Below are 15,967 nucleotides of genomic sequence, written 5' to 3'. Positions count from 1 at the left end.
CAGAAGAAAAGAAAAAGCAAATGCCTAGAATTTAAATGAAGTTTTAAAGAGAGTTCACACCTGATCAGGAAATCATTAATAACAATACTACCTACACTTTCACCGGGGTTCATTTTCAAAGCTCGCTCTTACACAGTAATCTCATCTTATCAAACACACCTGTGAAATCTGTAGGGCAGTTTATTCCCAATCTGGAGATGAAGAGTATGAGGTACAGAGAGGTACGTAAACAGCCTGAAGTCACATAGCAAGTTAGTGATAGAGAAGCAGTACCCAAGTCTCCTGAATCCTTGTCCAAAATTCTTTCCATGAATAACTTCTAGTGAACTTCAAGTGAAGTTAGGGGGGAATTTGGTCCCATGGAACCATACATTACCGGTTTATGTCGTGATGTCAGAGTCAGAAAAAAAGCCAACCAATGAAGAATTGTTATAAGCAAGTTCTCATACAGAATAATGATGACGATTTAATGAAGACTGCTATAATAGTAATAAATACTTACTGAATATCTACTATGTACAGGCATTGTGCTTGGCATGATGAGGAATACAATGGAATAGGGCTATACTGTGCCCTTAAGAAACTTATGACTTTGGTAGAAAAAAAGACACATACACAAGCAATAAGAGAAAGTAAAAAATAACATGGAATATATGTAAGATATAAAGGGGGAAAATCACTAAATCAGGCAACCCTAAAAAAATATATTCAGTAAGACAGATTATTAAGGCAAAGTAATTCAACATGCAATATCTCAAATGTAAGGAGGTCAGTGGCAAAATAAGTTAAGCTTCAGTCCATCTAGCTGAAATAAGATTTAAAGGATTGCTTTGAGGGGTAGATCAATTTAAGGCATAGCACTATGTACATAAGTAGAATATTGATTGAAAGGGATGTGTGTGGGGGTGCATTGGCTGCTGGAATTATATACCACATTCCAATGTCTAACATACTGCAGTGTATACAGGAAGCTCCCTGTATGTTATTATCTGACTAGCAGAGTCATCCATAAAATGTTATAAAGTGAAAATAGTAAAAGATTGTAGTCTTAATATGTTGACCTTAAAGGGCACACCATGGAACCAGCATGGGTGAAAACAGCTTAATGTTTCTTGAATAGTGTACTAATTCAAATCTAAGACAGAACAGTCTTACAATCAAATTGTATACACTTTAGCCAAATCATGGTGCTATAGTAAAATTTCAATGTGCTTTTTTTTTCACCTATGTTATCTGCATTTACTCTATGGATCTCCAAGGAATATTTCGTGCTTTACAACATAAGGAAGCCAAAAGAGTTAAATATTTTTTCTAGAACTATAGAGAAACAAACAAGGCAAGAAAATTAAGTATTCTGAGTAGTTTGCTCTGTTCTTATAGCCTCTCTTATGATAAAATTGGAGCCCAGATTTTGTGCTACTCTATAACTGGTATTGAAATCTCAAAAATTGATGAATAACAATAGATTTGTTTTTCTTTAATGATAGGATCTTTTGGAAAGTAAGATATAGCTCAAAGCTACTTATTTCTTGACATACTTAGGGGGTTGAAGTCAATATCAAAATGCTCTGTTCCCTTGGATTCAGATATAAATTTCAGTGCTGCTTCTACTGATCAGACGGAAAATCCTTGAAGAGTCTTTGATTGGTTTCACAGAATCAAATTCAACCTTCTGGAAAGAAAGCATTGATTACTATAATATAGACTACTTAAGATGAAAGAAATAGAGTATGAAGAGAATGAAAACAAAGGAATCTAGGGGCTGATTACTAGATTGGCCAGGGCTCTTTGAAGTCTAATATTTACATAAATATCTCTTATCACCAGTCTCCATCAAATGCAAGGCTCTGAGATTTGCTGCCACCACAAAAGCTATGTGTACCAAAGAAAATGAATATGGTTTAGTCAGCATCAAGCTGTAGCCCGCCACGGTGATTTTGTCATACTCACCGATAAAGTTAGACTGAGGTAGACCTGCTCAGTCCCAGAGCCCGAGCGTCCCAGTTGGTGGAGTGCTGCAGCCACGGCCTCTTCTCTCAGGACCCCATCAAATTCCTCCTGCAAAAAACCCACAGAGGTGGACAAAGACAGGGTTCCCATTAGAAAAGAAATAATCCACTTTGTCATGTCTAGTACATCTTTAGTATATTTTATACCCAGGAGCTCAGCCCTTCAAAATGTACCATCCCCAAAGAAAATTCTGTGTTGAGGACATATACTTAATACCTATAATTAAATAAATATCTACCAAATCAGTGTTTCCACTGCCACTGAGCTTTCAGGTAGTCACTTGCATTAAAGAGTCCAAGTCGAGCGAACACTGTAGCAGTAGAAGCATTATTAGTGGTGATGGCTACCATCAATTGAGTGTGTCTCCATTCCAGGCACTGTGCTAAGAGCTCTCAGTGGATTAGCTCATTTAATTCTTTTGACAACCCTGAGGTAGGTGTTCTTATCTCCACTTTACAGACGAAACACTAAGGTTTAGAGGTTAACTTGCCTAAAACCACATGGATAGTATGTGACGGCACTGGAATGAAAACCCTAATCTGTCTGACCCAAGAGCAGTTCCCCTAATCCCTACACTTGACTGCTTGCCCATACTCTGAAGGATGACTACATCAAGCTAAAGCAATTGCTTCTTTAAATTTGGTATTTTTGCTAATGAAAGTAGGTCCTCAGTTCACTTCCTATTGGCTAATTTTGTTAGATTCATATCCAGCACTTAGTATATTTACAAGATTTATTAAAAGGATGGTGATCGTTTCCATAAGGAGGTTGGCCCTTGGTCTATAGACATCCCATGGACTAATGGCAGCCCAACATATCCTTTCCCCAATAATGACAGACAGAAGAGATAACAGGTGGATCAGTATTGTTTGTGCCTCCTTCAACTCCATAATGGCCAGCATATTAACACTGACATCAGCATGAGGACATGAAATACAGTAACCACATCATCACTGATATAACTAACCGTGACTAACATATGGACTACCATGGCAAAATACCCTCTTTCCAAATCCTTTATGTTAATTTAGGAACCAACGAAGCTGCTCAGGCTCTTAGTACTGAGGATATATGTATATAGGCTTGTACTACTCTAAAGAGTTTCTTTCCCCCAAAATTTCTGCTAACCCAGGGAAGCGAATACCACCTGCAAGGAAATAGCACATGGACTTTGGAATTGGGCAGGTGTGGCTTGAACCCTAGCTCTGCCATTTTGGATGTGTGACTTTGGGGAGGTAAAGTTTTCACGGGGCCTCATATTTTTCACCTATAAATAGAAAATGTTATTACCTATGAAGGAGTTCAAGACATGTCACCCCAAAATATGCTACTTTAGTATATTGATTATTTTGAGCTGAAGGCACTTGAAAAACAGCAAATGCAAGGAGAGGCTTTCTCTGAACTCCCCTTATCTGCCTAAACGTGCCTCCTCCAAAAGGAACTCAATTGTCCTAAATCCCCTCCCTGGGAGTTTTATCAAACAGAAAAGATTGACTCTTACCAGAGGAGAGGAGTCTAGAAGTTTTTACCACACTCAGACAGATTTTCTCAAAAACTGTCATGTCTCCCATCTATTTTTCTAAGGGCCTAGCCTTCTTTCCTAACAAGCATTTATTCTCCCCTAAGTGACCTACATCCCTTCCCCCCTTCTCCTATTAAGATGGTGTATAAGTTCTCAAATCTCACCACTTTTTTGGGTATTCACTTTTATTTTTTCCTGTGATGCCCCCATGTACATAATATTAAAAATTAATAAGTGTGCATACCTTTTCTCCTATTACCTGCCTGTTGTCAGTCTATTGTATAGACCTGGCTATCAAAGCTAGGAGGGTACAGGGAATGTCTTTCCTCCTCTAACACCTTCTTTTAATGTTTTGGGTAGAAAGAAAAAAAATAATAGATACAAAACTCTTAGCACAGTGCCTGGAACATAGCAAGTGTTCCCAATAAATGACAATTGTTACTACTAATTGATAAAGTCAGAAATTCCACATCTTAATGTTTCACTCATCTATACCAATCAACCTGTTCACAGAATGAGTGAAACACATTTACTTTTCTAAATACAGTTCCAATTTTAAGAAATTATAAGACCTAGGAAGGAATGGAGGTAGAGGAATGTTACCTTCCTTCCAAAACTTTCCACCTAGACTTCTGAAGTTCACCTGACTCCCTCCATTTCTTGAAGAAGGCATTGCATCCTTACTTATAGCAGGTAGATGCTTATTTTTCAATGTAGCCACTGACATGGAGACAGGCCACACTTGTCAGCATTTTCCCAGATTCCCAAGGCAAGATTCTGCACAGCAATCCCCTCACACCTTCTTTGGCAGTATTGTGCCTTCCCCTTCTGGTCTTTGGTCATTTTCAATCTTCACAAACCCTGTCCTTCTCTTGGTATCAGAATCCCTATGGATGACCATCCAACACCCCTTCTCCCAGCACATGCACACACACACACACACACACACACACACACACACACACACACACACATTTCTTTCCTGCCCCAACTCCAGACACCTTAAACTTGATTTCCACCCAACTTCAGCCACCCACTCCCGGGGCCATGTTCTGGATTTAGTTAGTCATCATGCTAAACTGCTCCACACTAGAAACCTCCATCCCCAGTATTCCACTGTCTAATCCCACAACTACTTAATCTGTCAACCTTTCCAGCAAGTACTGAACTTGTTCTTTGATCACAACAAAATCTCCAGTTTGCTCACCTTTCCCTTTCTCAGAGTCTGTTTCCTCCTGACTATACTTCCTTCCCTACTGGGAAGCCTATGGGCAATTTCAATTTCTCCCTACCCTCAAGTCTCTGACTACTTGTCCCCTGATTGCAACTACATACATCCATACCCAAACCTGAATCAAGTTCACATTCAACTACTGCATTGAAGCAGGGGCTATATCATGTTCATCATTCATTTGGGGAAAAAAAATTTTATAGAATGCCTAGCACATGCCAGCCAGTATGCTAGGCTCAGCGGATAAGACATGGTGAATAAGTGAATAAGCAAATAGACGTGGTGCCTATCTGTAAGGGATTTACAGTGTAGTCTGGGAGACAGAGAAGTACACAAGCAATTTCAGGAATGTGGTAAATAAGAGATAAGCGGAAGTCTCCTAATCTGAGACTCCCTCCTGATTTCCAGTCTTATGGTTTATGTATCCAACTCCTTAACACATGGCTCCATCTTTCCTAATTCCTATTGTAGATAATGGCCTTCATATCTCCCCAGACCATGCCATAGGCCTAACAGTCACTCTAGACTTCTAATATTCAATTAGTAACTATCCCATCTTAAATATGTTTTTGTCTTTAGCTTCCTTTCCATTCCCACTGCCATTGCCTTAATCCAGCCCCTCTCCCTCCCCACTAGATATTGCTACAGTCTGCCCACTTATCTCCCTGCCTCTGTCTTACTATTCCCTCTAATCCCACCTGGCCAACAGAGCAATTCCAACTGCTTAGAGACTCAAGTCCATGTCCCTACAACAGCACAGAGCCCTCCAGAATCTGGCTTCTATCTAAGTCTGCTGCTTCTGCTCTCACCTACAACTCATCAATAGGAAAAGCAGCTGCCTGCCTGCCCACGCACCACCTCTCCACCCAGACCGGAGTCTACTTTCCCCGAAGTCTTCCATGATCCCTGCAGTCGAGCTGTCATCTGTACTCATCTCCATGTAGCATACTACAGAGGCTGAATTACTATGATTTACTCACATGCTTATCTCACTTTGAGAGCAGGGACTGTGTATGTATGTCCTCAATCATGTTCTCATCTTCTGTCATTACTGTTGCTATTATTTATCATATCTACAATTTTTGAGAGTCTACTCTGTATCAGATGTATATTAAGAACGGTAATATAAAGTTTCTTATTAAATTTGATGTTCATAATCATCCCATAAGTAGGCATTATTAGTCACATTAGGTTACTGGGAAAAAAGTTTTTGTGGATCAGTTTTGGGGCCCAGACACTTCTGCTGTATATAGTCAAAAAGTGCTTCCTACATAGCAATCATCAATAAATCTTTGTTCAATGAAGGCTGAATTAATGAAATCACTTAATGGGCTGTAGTTAGCAGATAAAAACATGTAAGTTACTATTACATGTTTTGTTAGTAATCATATCAAAAATATATTATGCTAAGCATTTTATATATAGAATCTCATTTAATTCTCACAATTCTCCTATGAGATAGGTATTATTATAATTCCCACATTACGGATGAGACATAGAAAGGTTAAGTAACTTGTAGCTAACAAAAGGCTAAAGCAAGCCCCAGATAGAAATCTTTGAGTCCAAAGGCAGTGTTTTGAACAGCTGGTCTGTACTGCCTCCCTTAAATTCATAAGGGCTTCTGAGAGTTGAAGCTAATTGCATTACAGGCATTCAATAATCATTGTGATCATCATAGCATTGCAAATCTTAACCAGGCTAAGATATGAAAAATAAATCATTGAACATGAATGTCCAAAGGTTTCCTTTTAAAACTTTTCAGTTTATTCAGCATACTAAAATTAATACTATCAAAGCCAAAACAGAATATAAGAACACAAAATAAATATTAATATTTAGAATGTAAATGGGAGACATAATGCAACTTTTTCCACATACATCCTCAAGCCAAAAAGAACTACTTCAAGTCAACCCCTTCTACGGTTTGCTAATGGCATACTGAAGACAGATTAACAATGGTACTAATGAACCCCATAGCTGAAGAGCTATGCGTTAATTACAATAATAAAGTATACTGGTGGCTCATTTGTGAATTCCTCTGGGGTGGAAGCTGGTGGAAACCATACAAACATTTCAAAGTTGCAAAAACACTGCTACCATTTTGCAACAGTCACTTTTAAAGGTAGCAAAGTAAATCGACAAAAGAAGTACTAATGAACAGAGTCATATTTAATAGTATTCTAACTTCTAGTATTCTAATTTCTGAGAGTAGCAGAAGTAACAGCTTTCTATGGTCAACTTTAAGCAAAACTAAACTGTAACTAGCTCATATAGAAGGAATTAGAAGAAGAGGAAAGAAAAATGGGGGATGAGGGTGGAAAGAAATGAGCCAAATGTTGGAAGTGAACAGAGGACACATGAAAGAAGGGACACCCAAGTTGGGGAAGAGTATAAATGGTTAAAGGTAGAATTGGAGTAACAGACAATGCTGCAGGTTAGGGAGGGGAGAGTGAGAAGAAATAAGACAAATGAGGAAAGGAGTTTGTTAAAGGGCACAGGCATAATAGAGAACATATTTGGCAGCAAGGAGGAAAAGAGATTAGGAAAAGATGTAAAGATGTGAAGAGAGAAAACCAGAAGAATATCACAGAATGAGGATATTGAAAACATTGTATTTCTGAAAAGAATTTGAAGGAATTTATACTATGAAGGAAAAGGAAAGGGGAGAGAAAAACCTGGAAGACAAGACAAGGAGAAAAACCTAACAGTATATTGAAACAATGCAAATCTAATTATGTTTTTGAAAGAAAGCAAACAATTATTAGAAGCCAAGAGAAGGAAGTGATGTTATGAGACGTGGAAAAGGACAAGAACACAGGCAATGGGCTAAGAAAGGAAAAGGACGATAATAAGTGTAAGAAAGAAGTTAGGTATTGTAGAAAGGAGGGAATTTGTACTAATGTGAAAAGCAAATTGACCACCCCAAGCAATACAGGTGGGAATGTTGGGAACTTCCACAGTGACTTGGCTGTTTGAACATTCTATGGCTTCTTTCTGTTGTGTGTGCATGCTGCTTGTATGAGGCATATACCCCTGGCAGAAGTAATATATTAATATTAAACTTTTAAGCCACTTAGTCTTTGAGGAAGCACTTATCCAGATTATTTCAAGAGAGTAATTTTTTTTTTTTTTTTTTCCTGCAGGAAGGAGGCTGAAAGGACTAGGACTGGGGAAGAGTATTGGAGTACTTCATAGTCATGCGAAGCAGGTGCTGGAAATGCCAAAGACGAGCCCTGCCTATTCACAATAGTGTCAAGGTATAATTTTGAAAAAGTTAAAGCCATAACTCCCATGCAAATACATAGATACTTTTTCAAAACGACACTGCGTAACTCGACTCCTAAGGAATCAAATGTGTTAATGAAATAGAAAGGAGACGTTTGGAGATATTTCAGGCATGGGGTGAGGAAATGGGGTAAGAGAAATGGGAAGAAAAGAGGGGCCTCAGAGTTGTCAGGAAGAGGCGCTCCTGGAGGCGAGAGAGCCCGGGAAGGTGTGGGCTAAGCCTAGGGCTGGTGAGGGATGCGTCAGGGAGCTGCCGCTGAAGTAGCAGGGCCAGACAGCTGGAGGAGGGAACTAGAGAGTGAGGGGTGAGGGCGCAGGGGGGAAGGCACACCTCCAGATTCTGCATTTCGGAGTCTGAGGACTCCTCGGATTCCACCTCGCCCTCGCCCCGGTCCTCCTCTCCGTCCGCGTCCAACTCCTGATAGCGGTGAATGATCTGCTGCAGCAGGTAGGAGGAGGTTCTGTTGACAGTGCCTTTCGTCTTTTGCCCCATGGGAAAAGAAGACCAGCAAGGTTGAGACTCCTTTTCTGAGCGCAACGGCATCGATTGGACTCCAGTTCGTGCACTGCCCAAGCCTCCCAGGAGAGAGGGAGCTCTGGAGCTCTGGGGAGCGCTCTCGGGGGCCGCCATCTTGTTTAGCGGGTTGCCTAGGAGACTGAAGCCGGGGAGCCGGCGCCGCAAGGGATGCTGGGGGCTGTAGTCTCCGCGCGTGCTCGCCTGCTGCAGGAGGCGCTCTACTTTCCTTTTCGTTTTGTCTGCCTCTTCTGTTATTTTCCTATTTAGCCCGTTCTTTTTGCTTGTCTTTCTCATCTTCACCTCTTTTCTCTACTGCCCTTTTCTTTGTCTCCAGCTGTCTGCTTTCTCCCTACCTTGAGGCCTCTCTTAGGGCTTTTTCATCACGCACTAGGATCGCACGTGCTCCTCTCTTCCCGCTTCATTCACGAAGCCCTCTTTCCGCAGAGCCAGGCGTTGGCAGTGTCTGAGGTCTCTAAGGCTACTTGTCGGAAAGCTAGTAACGTTGAAGTTCAACTCTGTGCGCGCTAGGAGATGAGGGTGTACATAATGAAATAGAAGCCATGGTTCCTGTCCTTAAGATTTAATAAAGAGAAACTACCAGAGGATATCTGGGAGCTGATTTGCAAGTAATTTACATTCCCCCTCCCCCAAATGATAAACCATGTCCTTGGGGAGGAAAAACTGGCAGTGGTCTAACAATCCAAACAGAAAGAGAGAAAAAAACTGCTGTCAAATTGACACTGTATGTGAAAGCCTCTGAAAAGCTATTAGCATCCCATAAATAATTGCATTAGTCAAGTGACCTGCGTTGGTAATTACTTTAATCTTGTTGCATAGGTTCTCTTTGCAGTTTTATAAGATATTCTTGCAGATTACAAAGCATGGTTTTATGCTAGTGTGATTTTATGTGACCTAAATCCCATAGCCTTAAGCTCCGCAAAGTAGACACTGTAGAAAAGCAGAATGAAAATTATAGTAACTATTATTGCCATAGTGATGACAATAGAGATCCTTGCAGGGAAGTCGCCCTCATCCGCCTGGCCTTACAGGGCCTTTTCTCCATGCTCCAATGACAGTAGTTGCAAATACAAAATGATCCTGTCAATGGCTGTCAGGGGAGAAGGAGAAAAAATCCTATGGACACCATCCATTGACTATTATCTTTCTCAGTGCTTGAGGGACTGTTAAAACTGACATAAAGCTTTCAGAATTACCTTCCTTCATTATCTTGCTAGTCATAAATGTAAAGGACACAGTGAAAGTATCTTTCTGCCTGGCTTATCTTGCTTCTTGCTTATTTCTTTTTCCAGTAGGTAGAGATTCCTCCAAGGGATTTTCCCCACCCTCACCCCCACAGGGTCTGGCTTCAGCCAATTGACAGAGGGAAGAAGGGGGCAGAAAGTATAAAAATGCAAATGCAGCATGTTTATGTTTTTCAATAACTTAATCAGCACTTCTAGCAAAGCAAGCTTTGCCAATGTCAATCAATCTATTGAGCAGAGTTAGTTAGGACCTGTCAAAGAACAATTTTCAAAAAGTTAAAAACAGGATTCTCGTACCAAAAAATAGAATGAAACGTGTGAAAGATTCTATTCAACTCATTATTGAAGAAACCAGTACAATGGTAACAGCATATTTAGAGTCCATAAAGAGAGACATTCTGAAATAAGCTTGCCGACTTAGAGAAAAAGCTGGTTAATGCCCTATAAGACAATAAAACTATAGTCTTTGGGGTTATGTTGTCTAAGTATTTTGTCCCTTTTCACTTTCACATCTATCCTCTGTCTGTCCCCATTCAACAGACAAGGTCATTGAGGCCTAGAGAAGTTAAATAACTGACCAAAAGCCAAGTAGTGGTGCTGAAACCCAAACCTAGAATGACCACTCCATAGTCTACCTTCAACTACCACATTTGCAGGTGAAAAAATGTGAAGATAAAGCTACACAATAAAAGTTCTCAGAAGAAAAAACATATTGATCAAGCCTCTTTTTTTTATTTCTGCATATTATGGGGGTACAAATGTTTTGGTTACGTGCCCTTGCCCCCCCCCAGTCAGAGCTTCAAGCGTGTCCATCCCCCAGATGGTGCGCATTGCACTCATTATGTATGTATATACCGTTCCCCTCCCCCCATCTGTCCAATGCCCGATAAATGTTATTCCTATACGAACACTTAGGTGTTGATCAGTGAAACCAATTCGATGGTGAGTACATGTGGTGCTTATTTTTCCATTCTTGCGATACTTCACTTAGTAGAATGGGTTCTAGCTCTATCCAGGAAAATACAGGAGGTGCTATATCACCATTGTTTCTTATAGCTGAGTAGTATTCCATGGTATACATATACCACATTTTATTAATCCACTCATGTATTGATGGGCAGTTGGGTTGTTTCCACATTTTTGCAATTGTGAATTGTGCCGCTATAAACATTCGAGTGCAGACGTCTTTTTTATAGAATGACTTCTCTTCTTTTCAGTAGATGCCCAGTAATAGGATTGCTGGATCAAATGGTAGATCTACTTGTATCTCTTTAAGGTATCTCCATATTGCTTTCCACAGAAGTTGCACTAGTTTGCAGTCCCACCAGCAGCGTATGAGTGTTCCTATCTCTCTGCATCCATATCAACATTTATTGTTTTGGGACTTTTTGATAAAGGCCATTCTCACTGGGGATAAGTGGTACCTCATTGTGGTTTTGATTTGCATTTCCCTGATGATTAGAGATGTTGAACATGTTTTCATGTTTCTTGGCCATTAGTCTGTCTTCTTTTGAAAAGTTTCTGTTCATGTCCTTTGCCCACTTTTTGATAGGGTTGTTTGATGTTTTCTTGCTGATTTTCCTGAGTTCTAAGTAGATTCTGGTTATCAGCCCTTTATCGGATTTGTAGCATGCAAAAATTTTCTCCCATTCTGTAGGTTATCTGTTTGCTCTTGTGACAGTTTCTTTGGCTGTGCCGAAGCTTTTTAATTTAATCAGGTCCCATTTATTTATTTTGATTGTTGCTGTGATTGCCTTTGGGGTCTTCTTCATAAATTCTTTGCCTAGGTCAATGTCTATAAGAGTTTTTCTAAAATTTTCTTCTAGAATTCTAATAGTTTCACACCTTAGGTTTCAGTCTGTTACCCACCATGAGTTGACTTTTGTGAGAGGTGAAAGGTGTGGATCCTGTTTCAGTCTTCTACACGTGGCTATCCAGTTTGTTCAGCACCATTTATTGAATAAGGATTCTTTTCCCCAGTGTATGTCTTTTTCTGCTTTGTCAAAGATTAGATGGCTATATGAGGATGGTTTTATATCTGGATTCTCAGTTCTGTTCCACTGGTCAATGTCCCTGTTCTTGTGCCAAGACTCTTAAGTATAAATAAAAGGATTCACTCAGAGAATAACCTTTTCATACAGAATCATGGCATATCAAAATCAGAAGAAATTTTAAACTCCATCTTAACCCAAGTCTTCCTTTTATATAAGAAACTGATGGCCCTCAAGGAACAATGACTTGCCCAAAATTGCCTGACTTGTTAGTGGCACAGCAGCTATTAGAGTCTAGACCTCTTGTTGATCAATCCTTGCTCTTGCTAGTTCACCAAAATGCTCATTAGGCTGGACTTTTACTAACAGATCCTACTTTGGGATTCTGGGCATCAAAACAGAAGGCATTGTCTCTATAAAACAAGTTATTTTACCAGGTAGAAAAGACAGAATTAGGCAGATGGAAAGGAGGTAAGGCAACATTATATTGTTGCCTAAACTCTTCTCAATGGTACAAAAACATCAATAATCACTTCCTTTTATTCATTGCTTGCTGTAAGCCAGGCCCATGCTAAGTGCTGTATACATATGTCATTTAATTATTCCAAATGCTCTCTAAAATAGGAATTGATAGCCCCACTTTTCGAAAGAGAAGAATGAGGCTCAAAGATGTTAAGTAAGTTCCCCAGTCACACAATTTGTGTCTAAACCAACACTCCAGCCCAAATCTTCCTGGATCCAAAGCTCCTGAACTTAACCATTAATACTCTACTTTCCCTAAAAGTATGAATTAGTTTCTCAGGAACTTACTGTGAGGCATAGAGATCCTGGCCCTGATGAGATACTTAAAATGATACGGTGTGTGTGTGTGTGTGTGTGTGTGTGTGTGTGTGTGTGTGTGTGTGTTGGGGAGCAGGAAGACCCCAAGTTTCTGGGGCCAGAGAAGTGGAGTGGGGTGGGCAAAGGTGGGGGGGATACGATTGTTCAGGAGGGCAGAGTCTTCTGTGATAGCCTTGGGTCCTTACCACCTTGGGTGAGAGGAAGGAGAAAATAGGACAGTGACACCATGGCACTCAAGAACTCCTCTCTTGAGAGGGCCACCAGGATAGGCAGTTATGAGGGGGGAACCAAAGAGGTAAAGAGCTTGAGTTTGAAAGAGGGTGCTAACTGCCAGCTTCAGTTTCGTGGTAGTGTTGCCTCAGTGCTATTACTGACTCTTACCCCTAACTTTCCTGTGTGCAACTGAGGTGTTCCCCCAATTTGAAGCCAGAAACTTACCTCCTTAAGAATGGAAAGAAAAGGCAGGATGAGCCCTCTGTTGCCAATATTTGGAAAGAGTACCTTACAAGGAGTGTGGACCTTGGGCAAGGCAAAGAATGAGTGTCCCCCTCCCCTTCACATCCCTGCCTTCCCTCCCCAATTTTGTGCAAGGAAAAACTGTGCTTCTTAGGCATGTTGACATGCCAGCACTTTGAACTGATGGCGATTTTTTACGGACCCTATAATTTTTACAGGACACCATGAATTGGGTAGAGAAGATAGGCAGTAGGAGGCACCACTGGTATAACAATAACAATTAGAACACAACCAAACTGATGTTTATGAGTAATCACTGTGTGCCAGACAACTTTCTAAGTGCTTTACATAGGTTAATTCATTTAATCCCTACAGGAACCCCATAAAATAGAGATTAATATTATTATTCCCATATTGTAGATGAGGAAAAATAGGCATAGAAAGGTCATGTAACCCCTCAACCCACTTTGTCAAATAGTGACAAAGCTAGGACTCAAATAGAGTTTGGTTTCCCAGCCTACTTCCTTAATCAAAACACTGTACTTCAACTCAACTCCCTCAGTAAAATTTTATGGGGAAGAACCTTAAATTTGAGGTAATTTGATGAATTAATTGCTTATCCTTTTATGTTCTCTTCTTATCCCTTTCTATGAAGAAGGGATGATTCTTCATAGGGAAGGAAGGTTATCTAATAAAAGCTTAGTAGGTATATAGACATTAAGCAAATAATTACACCAATAACCATTTAGTTTTAATTGTCATAAGGGCTAAGGAGGGAAAATATAGGACCTGGGATCTTGACCCAGTATGGCAGGGAGGGGTCCTTTAAAATGGTAGACAAGCACTTTGAATTTCATGATGATTATAAAGAAAGTTGAGAAAAGACAGAACAATAAATGAGGAATTCATTTGTTACCTTCGCAGAAATCAACTGTATTCAGAATATGATTGTCATAATTGGTTGAGCTAATAGAACCAGCAAAAGTCTGGGCAGGACTTGAATGAACCAAATAATATCTGTTCTAGCAGATATCAAAGGCATTTTAGGGGGTGCCCCACTAATAGATAAGCCAGCTCAAATACTGGTGTTGAGATCAAAGATAAAAATTGCAGTCTAGGAAAAGATAATCTTAAAAGCCTAGACAGTAAGGCAAAAAAGACAAGCCAGTGAAGAATTGTTGCAAAGAAATTGCAAGCATTATGTTATGAATAAAATCTGAACAGAGGACTAGACAGGGATTACTGAGAATTTCTAGCTCAGATTATTTTAGCAGACAGAAAACTGGATTTTATCAGGGAAGTCACAAAGACTTAAGATAAAAATGATTAAAATGATGACCAGAGGGACTGTGTGAAATCTTTTAGATGCAGATACGAGGACTTGACAATGTTACGAAGACTTGATGATGTTATGAAGAGACATTCAGAAGATCATAGGAGGTCGGGCATGGTGGCTCACGCCTGTAATCCTAGCACTCTGGGAGGCCAAGGCGGGAGAATCGCTCAAGGTCAGGAGTTCAAGACCACCTGAGCAAGAGTGAGACCCCCCGTTTCTACTAAAAATAAAAAGAAATTAGCTGGACAACTAAAAATATATAGAAAAAAATTAGCCAGGCATGGTGGCGCATGCCTGTAGTCCCAGCTCCTCGGGGGGCTGAGGCAGGAGGATCACTTGAGCCCAGGAGTTTGAGGTTGCTGTGAGCTAGGCTGATGCCATGGCACTCTAGCCCAGGCAACAGAACAAGACTCTGTCTCAAAAAAAAAAGAAGATCAAAGGAGACCAGGAGGAATTCAGGAAGGAATAATCACAGGAGATGGTAGAAAGGAAGGTGAGCTTGAGAGATACAAATTTTAATAACCAAAGCATCCCGATGGTACTGAATAATAAAAACAGAGGGAAGAGCAAATAGAAGACAGGTGAATGAGATGTGCAAGAAATCCTCCCATAGCCCACACACTTTGAAAATAGCAACATACTTTATCTAGTTAAGAACAAGTGTGGAACAGTGCTGATTTGTGGAAAACCAAATCACGCAGCCTGTGATGTAAAGCCCAGGTAATGCTCAAGTCACCATTATTACTGACTGGTTACACAATCTATAAGGCCTTACTACGTAGAGGCATCCGTTTCAGGTGCTGGAGATAACAAAAAAAGTTAAACTTTTGGTCTTTTTTCTTCAAGGGATTTGCATTATGGTTGGGGCAGAAGGATACAGACATCAAAAGAATAAGTTAAGAGCACAGATAAATTCCATCGGACTGGTCTGGAGTTAAGTCACAGGTCCTCAGGGAATAAAATCCTTGAGTAAAATCTAGTCTCTAGGCTGTAAGTGCTGCAGTGCCTTTAAGAAGCTGTCCAGTGAGTTTCATTGCTGACAGGTAGGAACTAGGTGGCGGGAGGTGGAGAAGGACAAGGGAACCCAACCCAACGTACTAATTTTTATCTCCTGAAATCAGTTTTTACATTTTTATATGCCTGTCTCTTTTGTAATAGCCCTTAGGCCTAGAGAGGATAAATAAGGTTGGGCCACGTGGAATCTAATAGTTTAAATTCCGGAGATAACTTTGCTATTTACTTACTACTACTTCAATGGCTTTGGAAAGCAAAGCATGAGAATAATGTTTTACATAAAAAGTCATAAAAAATATTTTTAGTTCTTTCCATGACATTTTTCTAAAGAAGTAAATCTTGGACTGTGGTTGATCACAAATTGTTGTTTAAGAAGAATCAGAGTAAAACAACAACCATCCATGGGTGGTAAAGATTTCACAATAGTCATGGTTACAGATGTAAAGGGAATTTGGTTATTTTTGTGACACATAATTTAGTATATATAATTATTATTGATTATA

At 40.0% G+C, this 15,967-nt stretch overlaps 1 protein-coding gene and 1 pseudogene across 1 annotated transcript in view; one reads left to right on the top strand and one right to left on the bottom strand.

Moving 5' to 3' along the window:
* Positions 1–8,686, bottom strand: part of LRGUK (leucine-rich repeats and guanylate kinase domain containing) — a 97,423-nt gene extending 88,737 nt beyond the window's left edge. Inside the window, 2 exon segments of the mRNA XM_012650606.1 lie at positions 1,951–2,058; positions 8,380–8,686. Coding sequence (XP_012506060.1) covers positions 1,951–2,058; positions 8,380–8,679 — 408 coding nt within the window. The 5' untranslated portion in view covers positions 8,680–8,686.
* A 4,198-nt stretch (positions 8,687–12,884) lies between these two features.
* The window catches only part of LOC105815451, a 6,778-nt pseudogene continuing 3,695 nt past the window's right edge, over positions 12,885–15,967 (top strand).

The sequence above is a fragment of the Propithecus coquereli genome, unplaced genomic scaffold (assembly GCF_000956105.1).
Source record: "Propithecus coquereli isolate 6110/MARCELLA unplaced genomic scaffold, Pcoq_1.0 Scaffold335, whole genome shotgun sequence".
NCBI classification, from domain to species: Eukaryota; Metazoa; Chordata; class Mammalia; order Primates; family Indriidae; genus Propithecus; species Propithecus coquereli.
The sequence above is the reverse complement of the archived record's forward strand: the minus strand, read 5'-3'. Positions and strand labels throughout refer to the sequence as shown.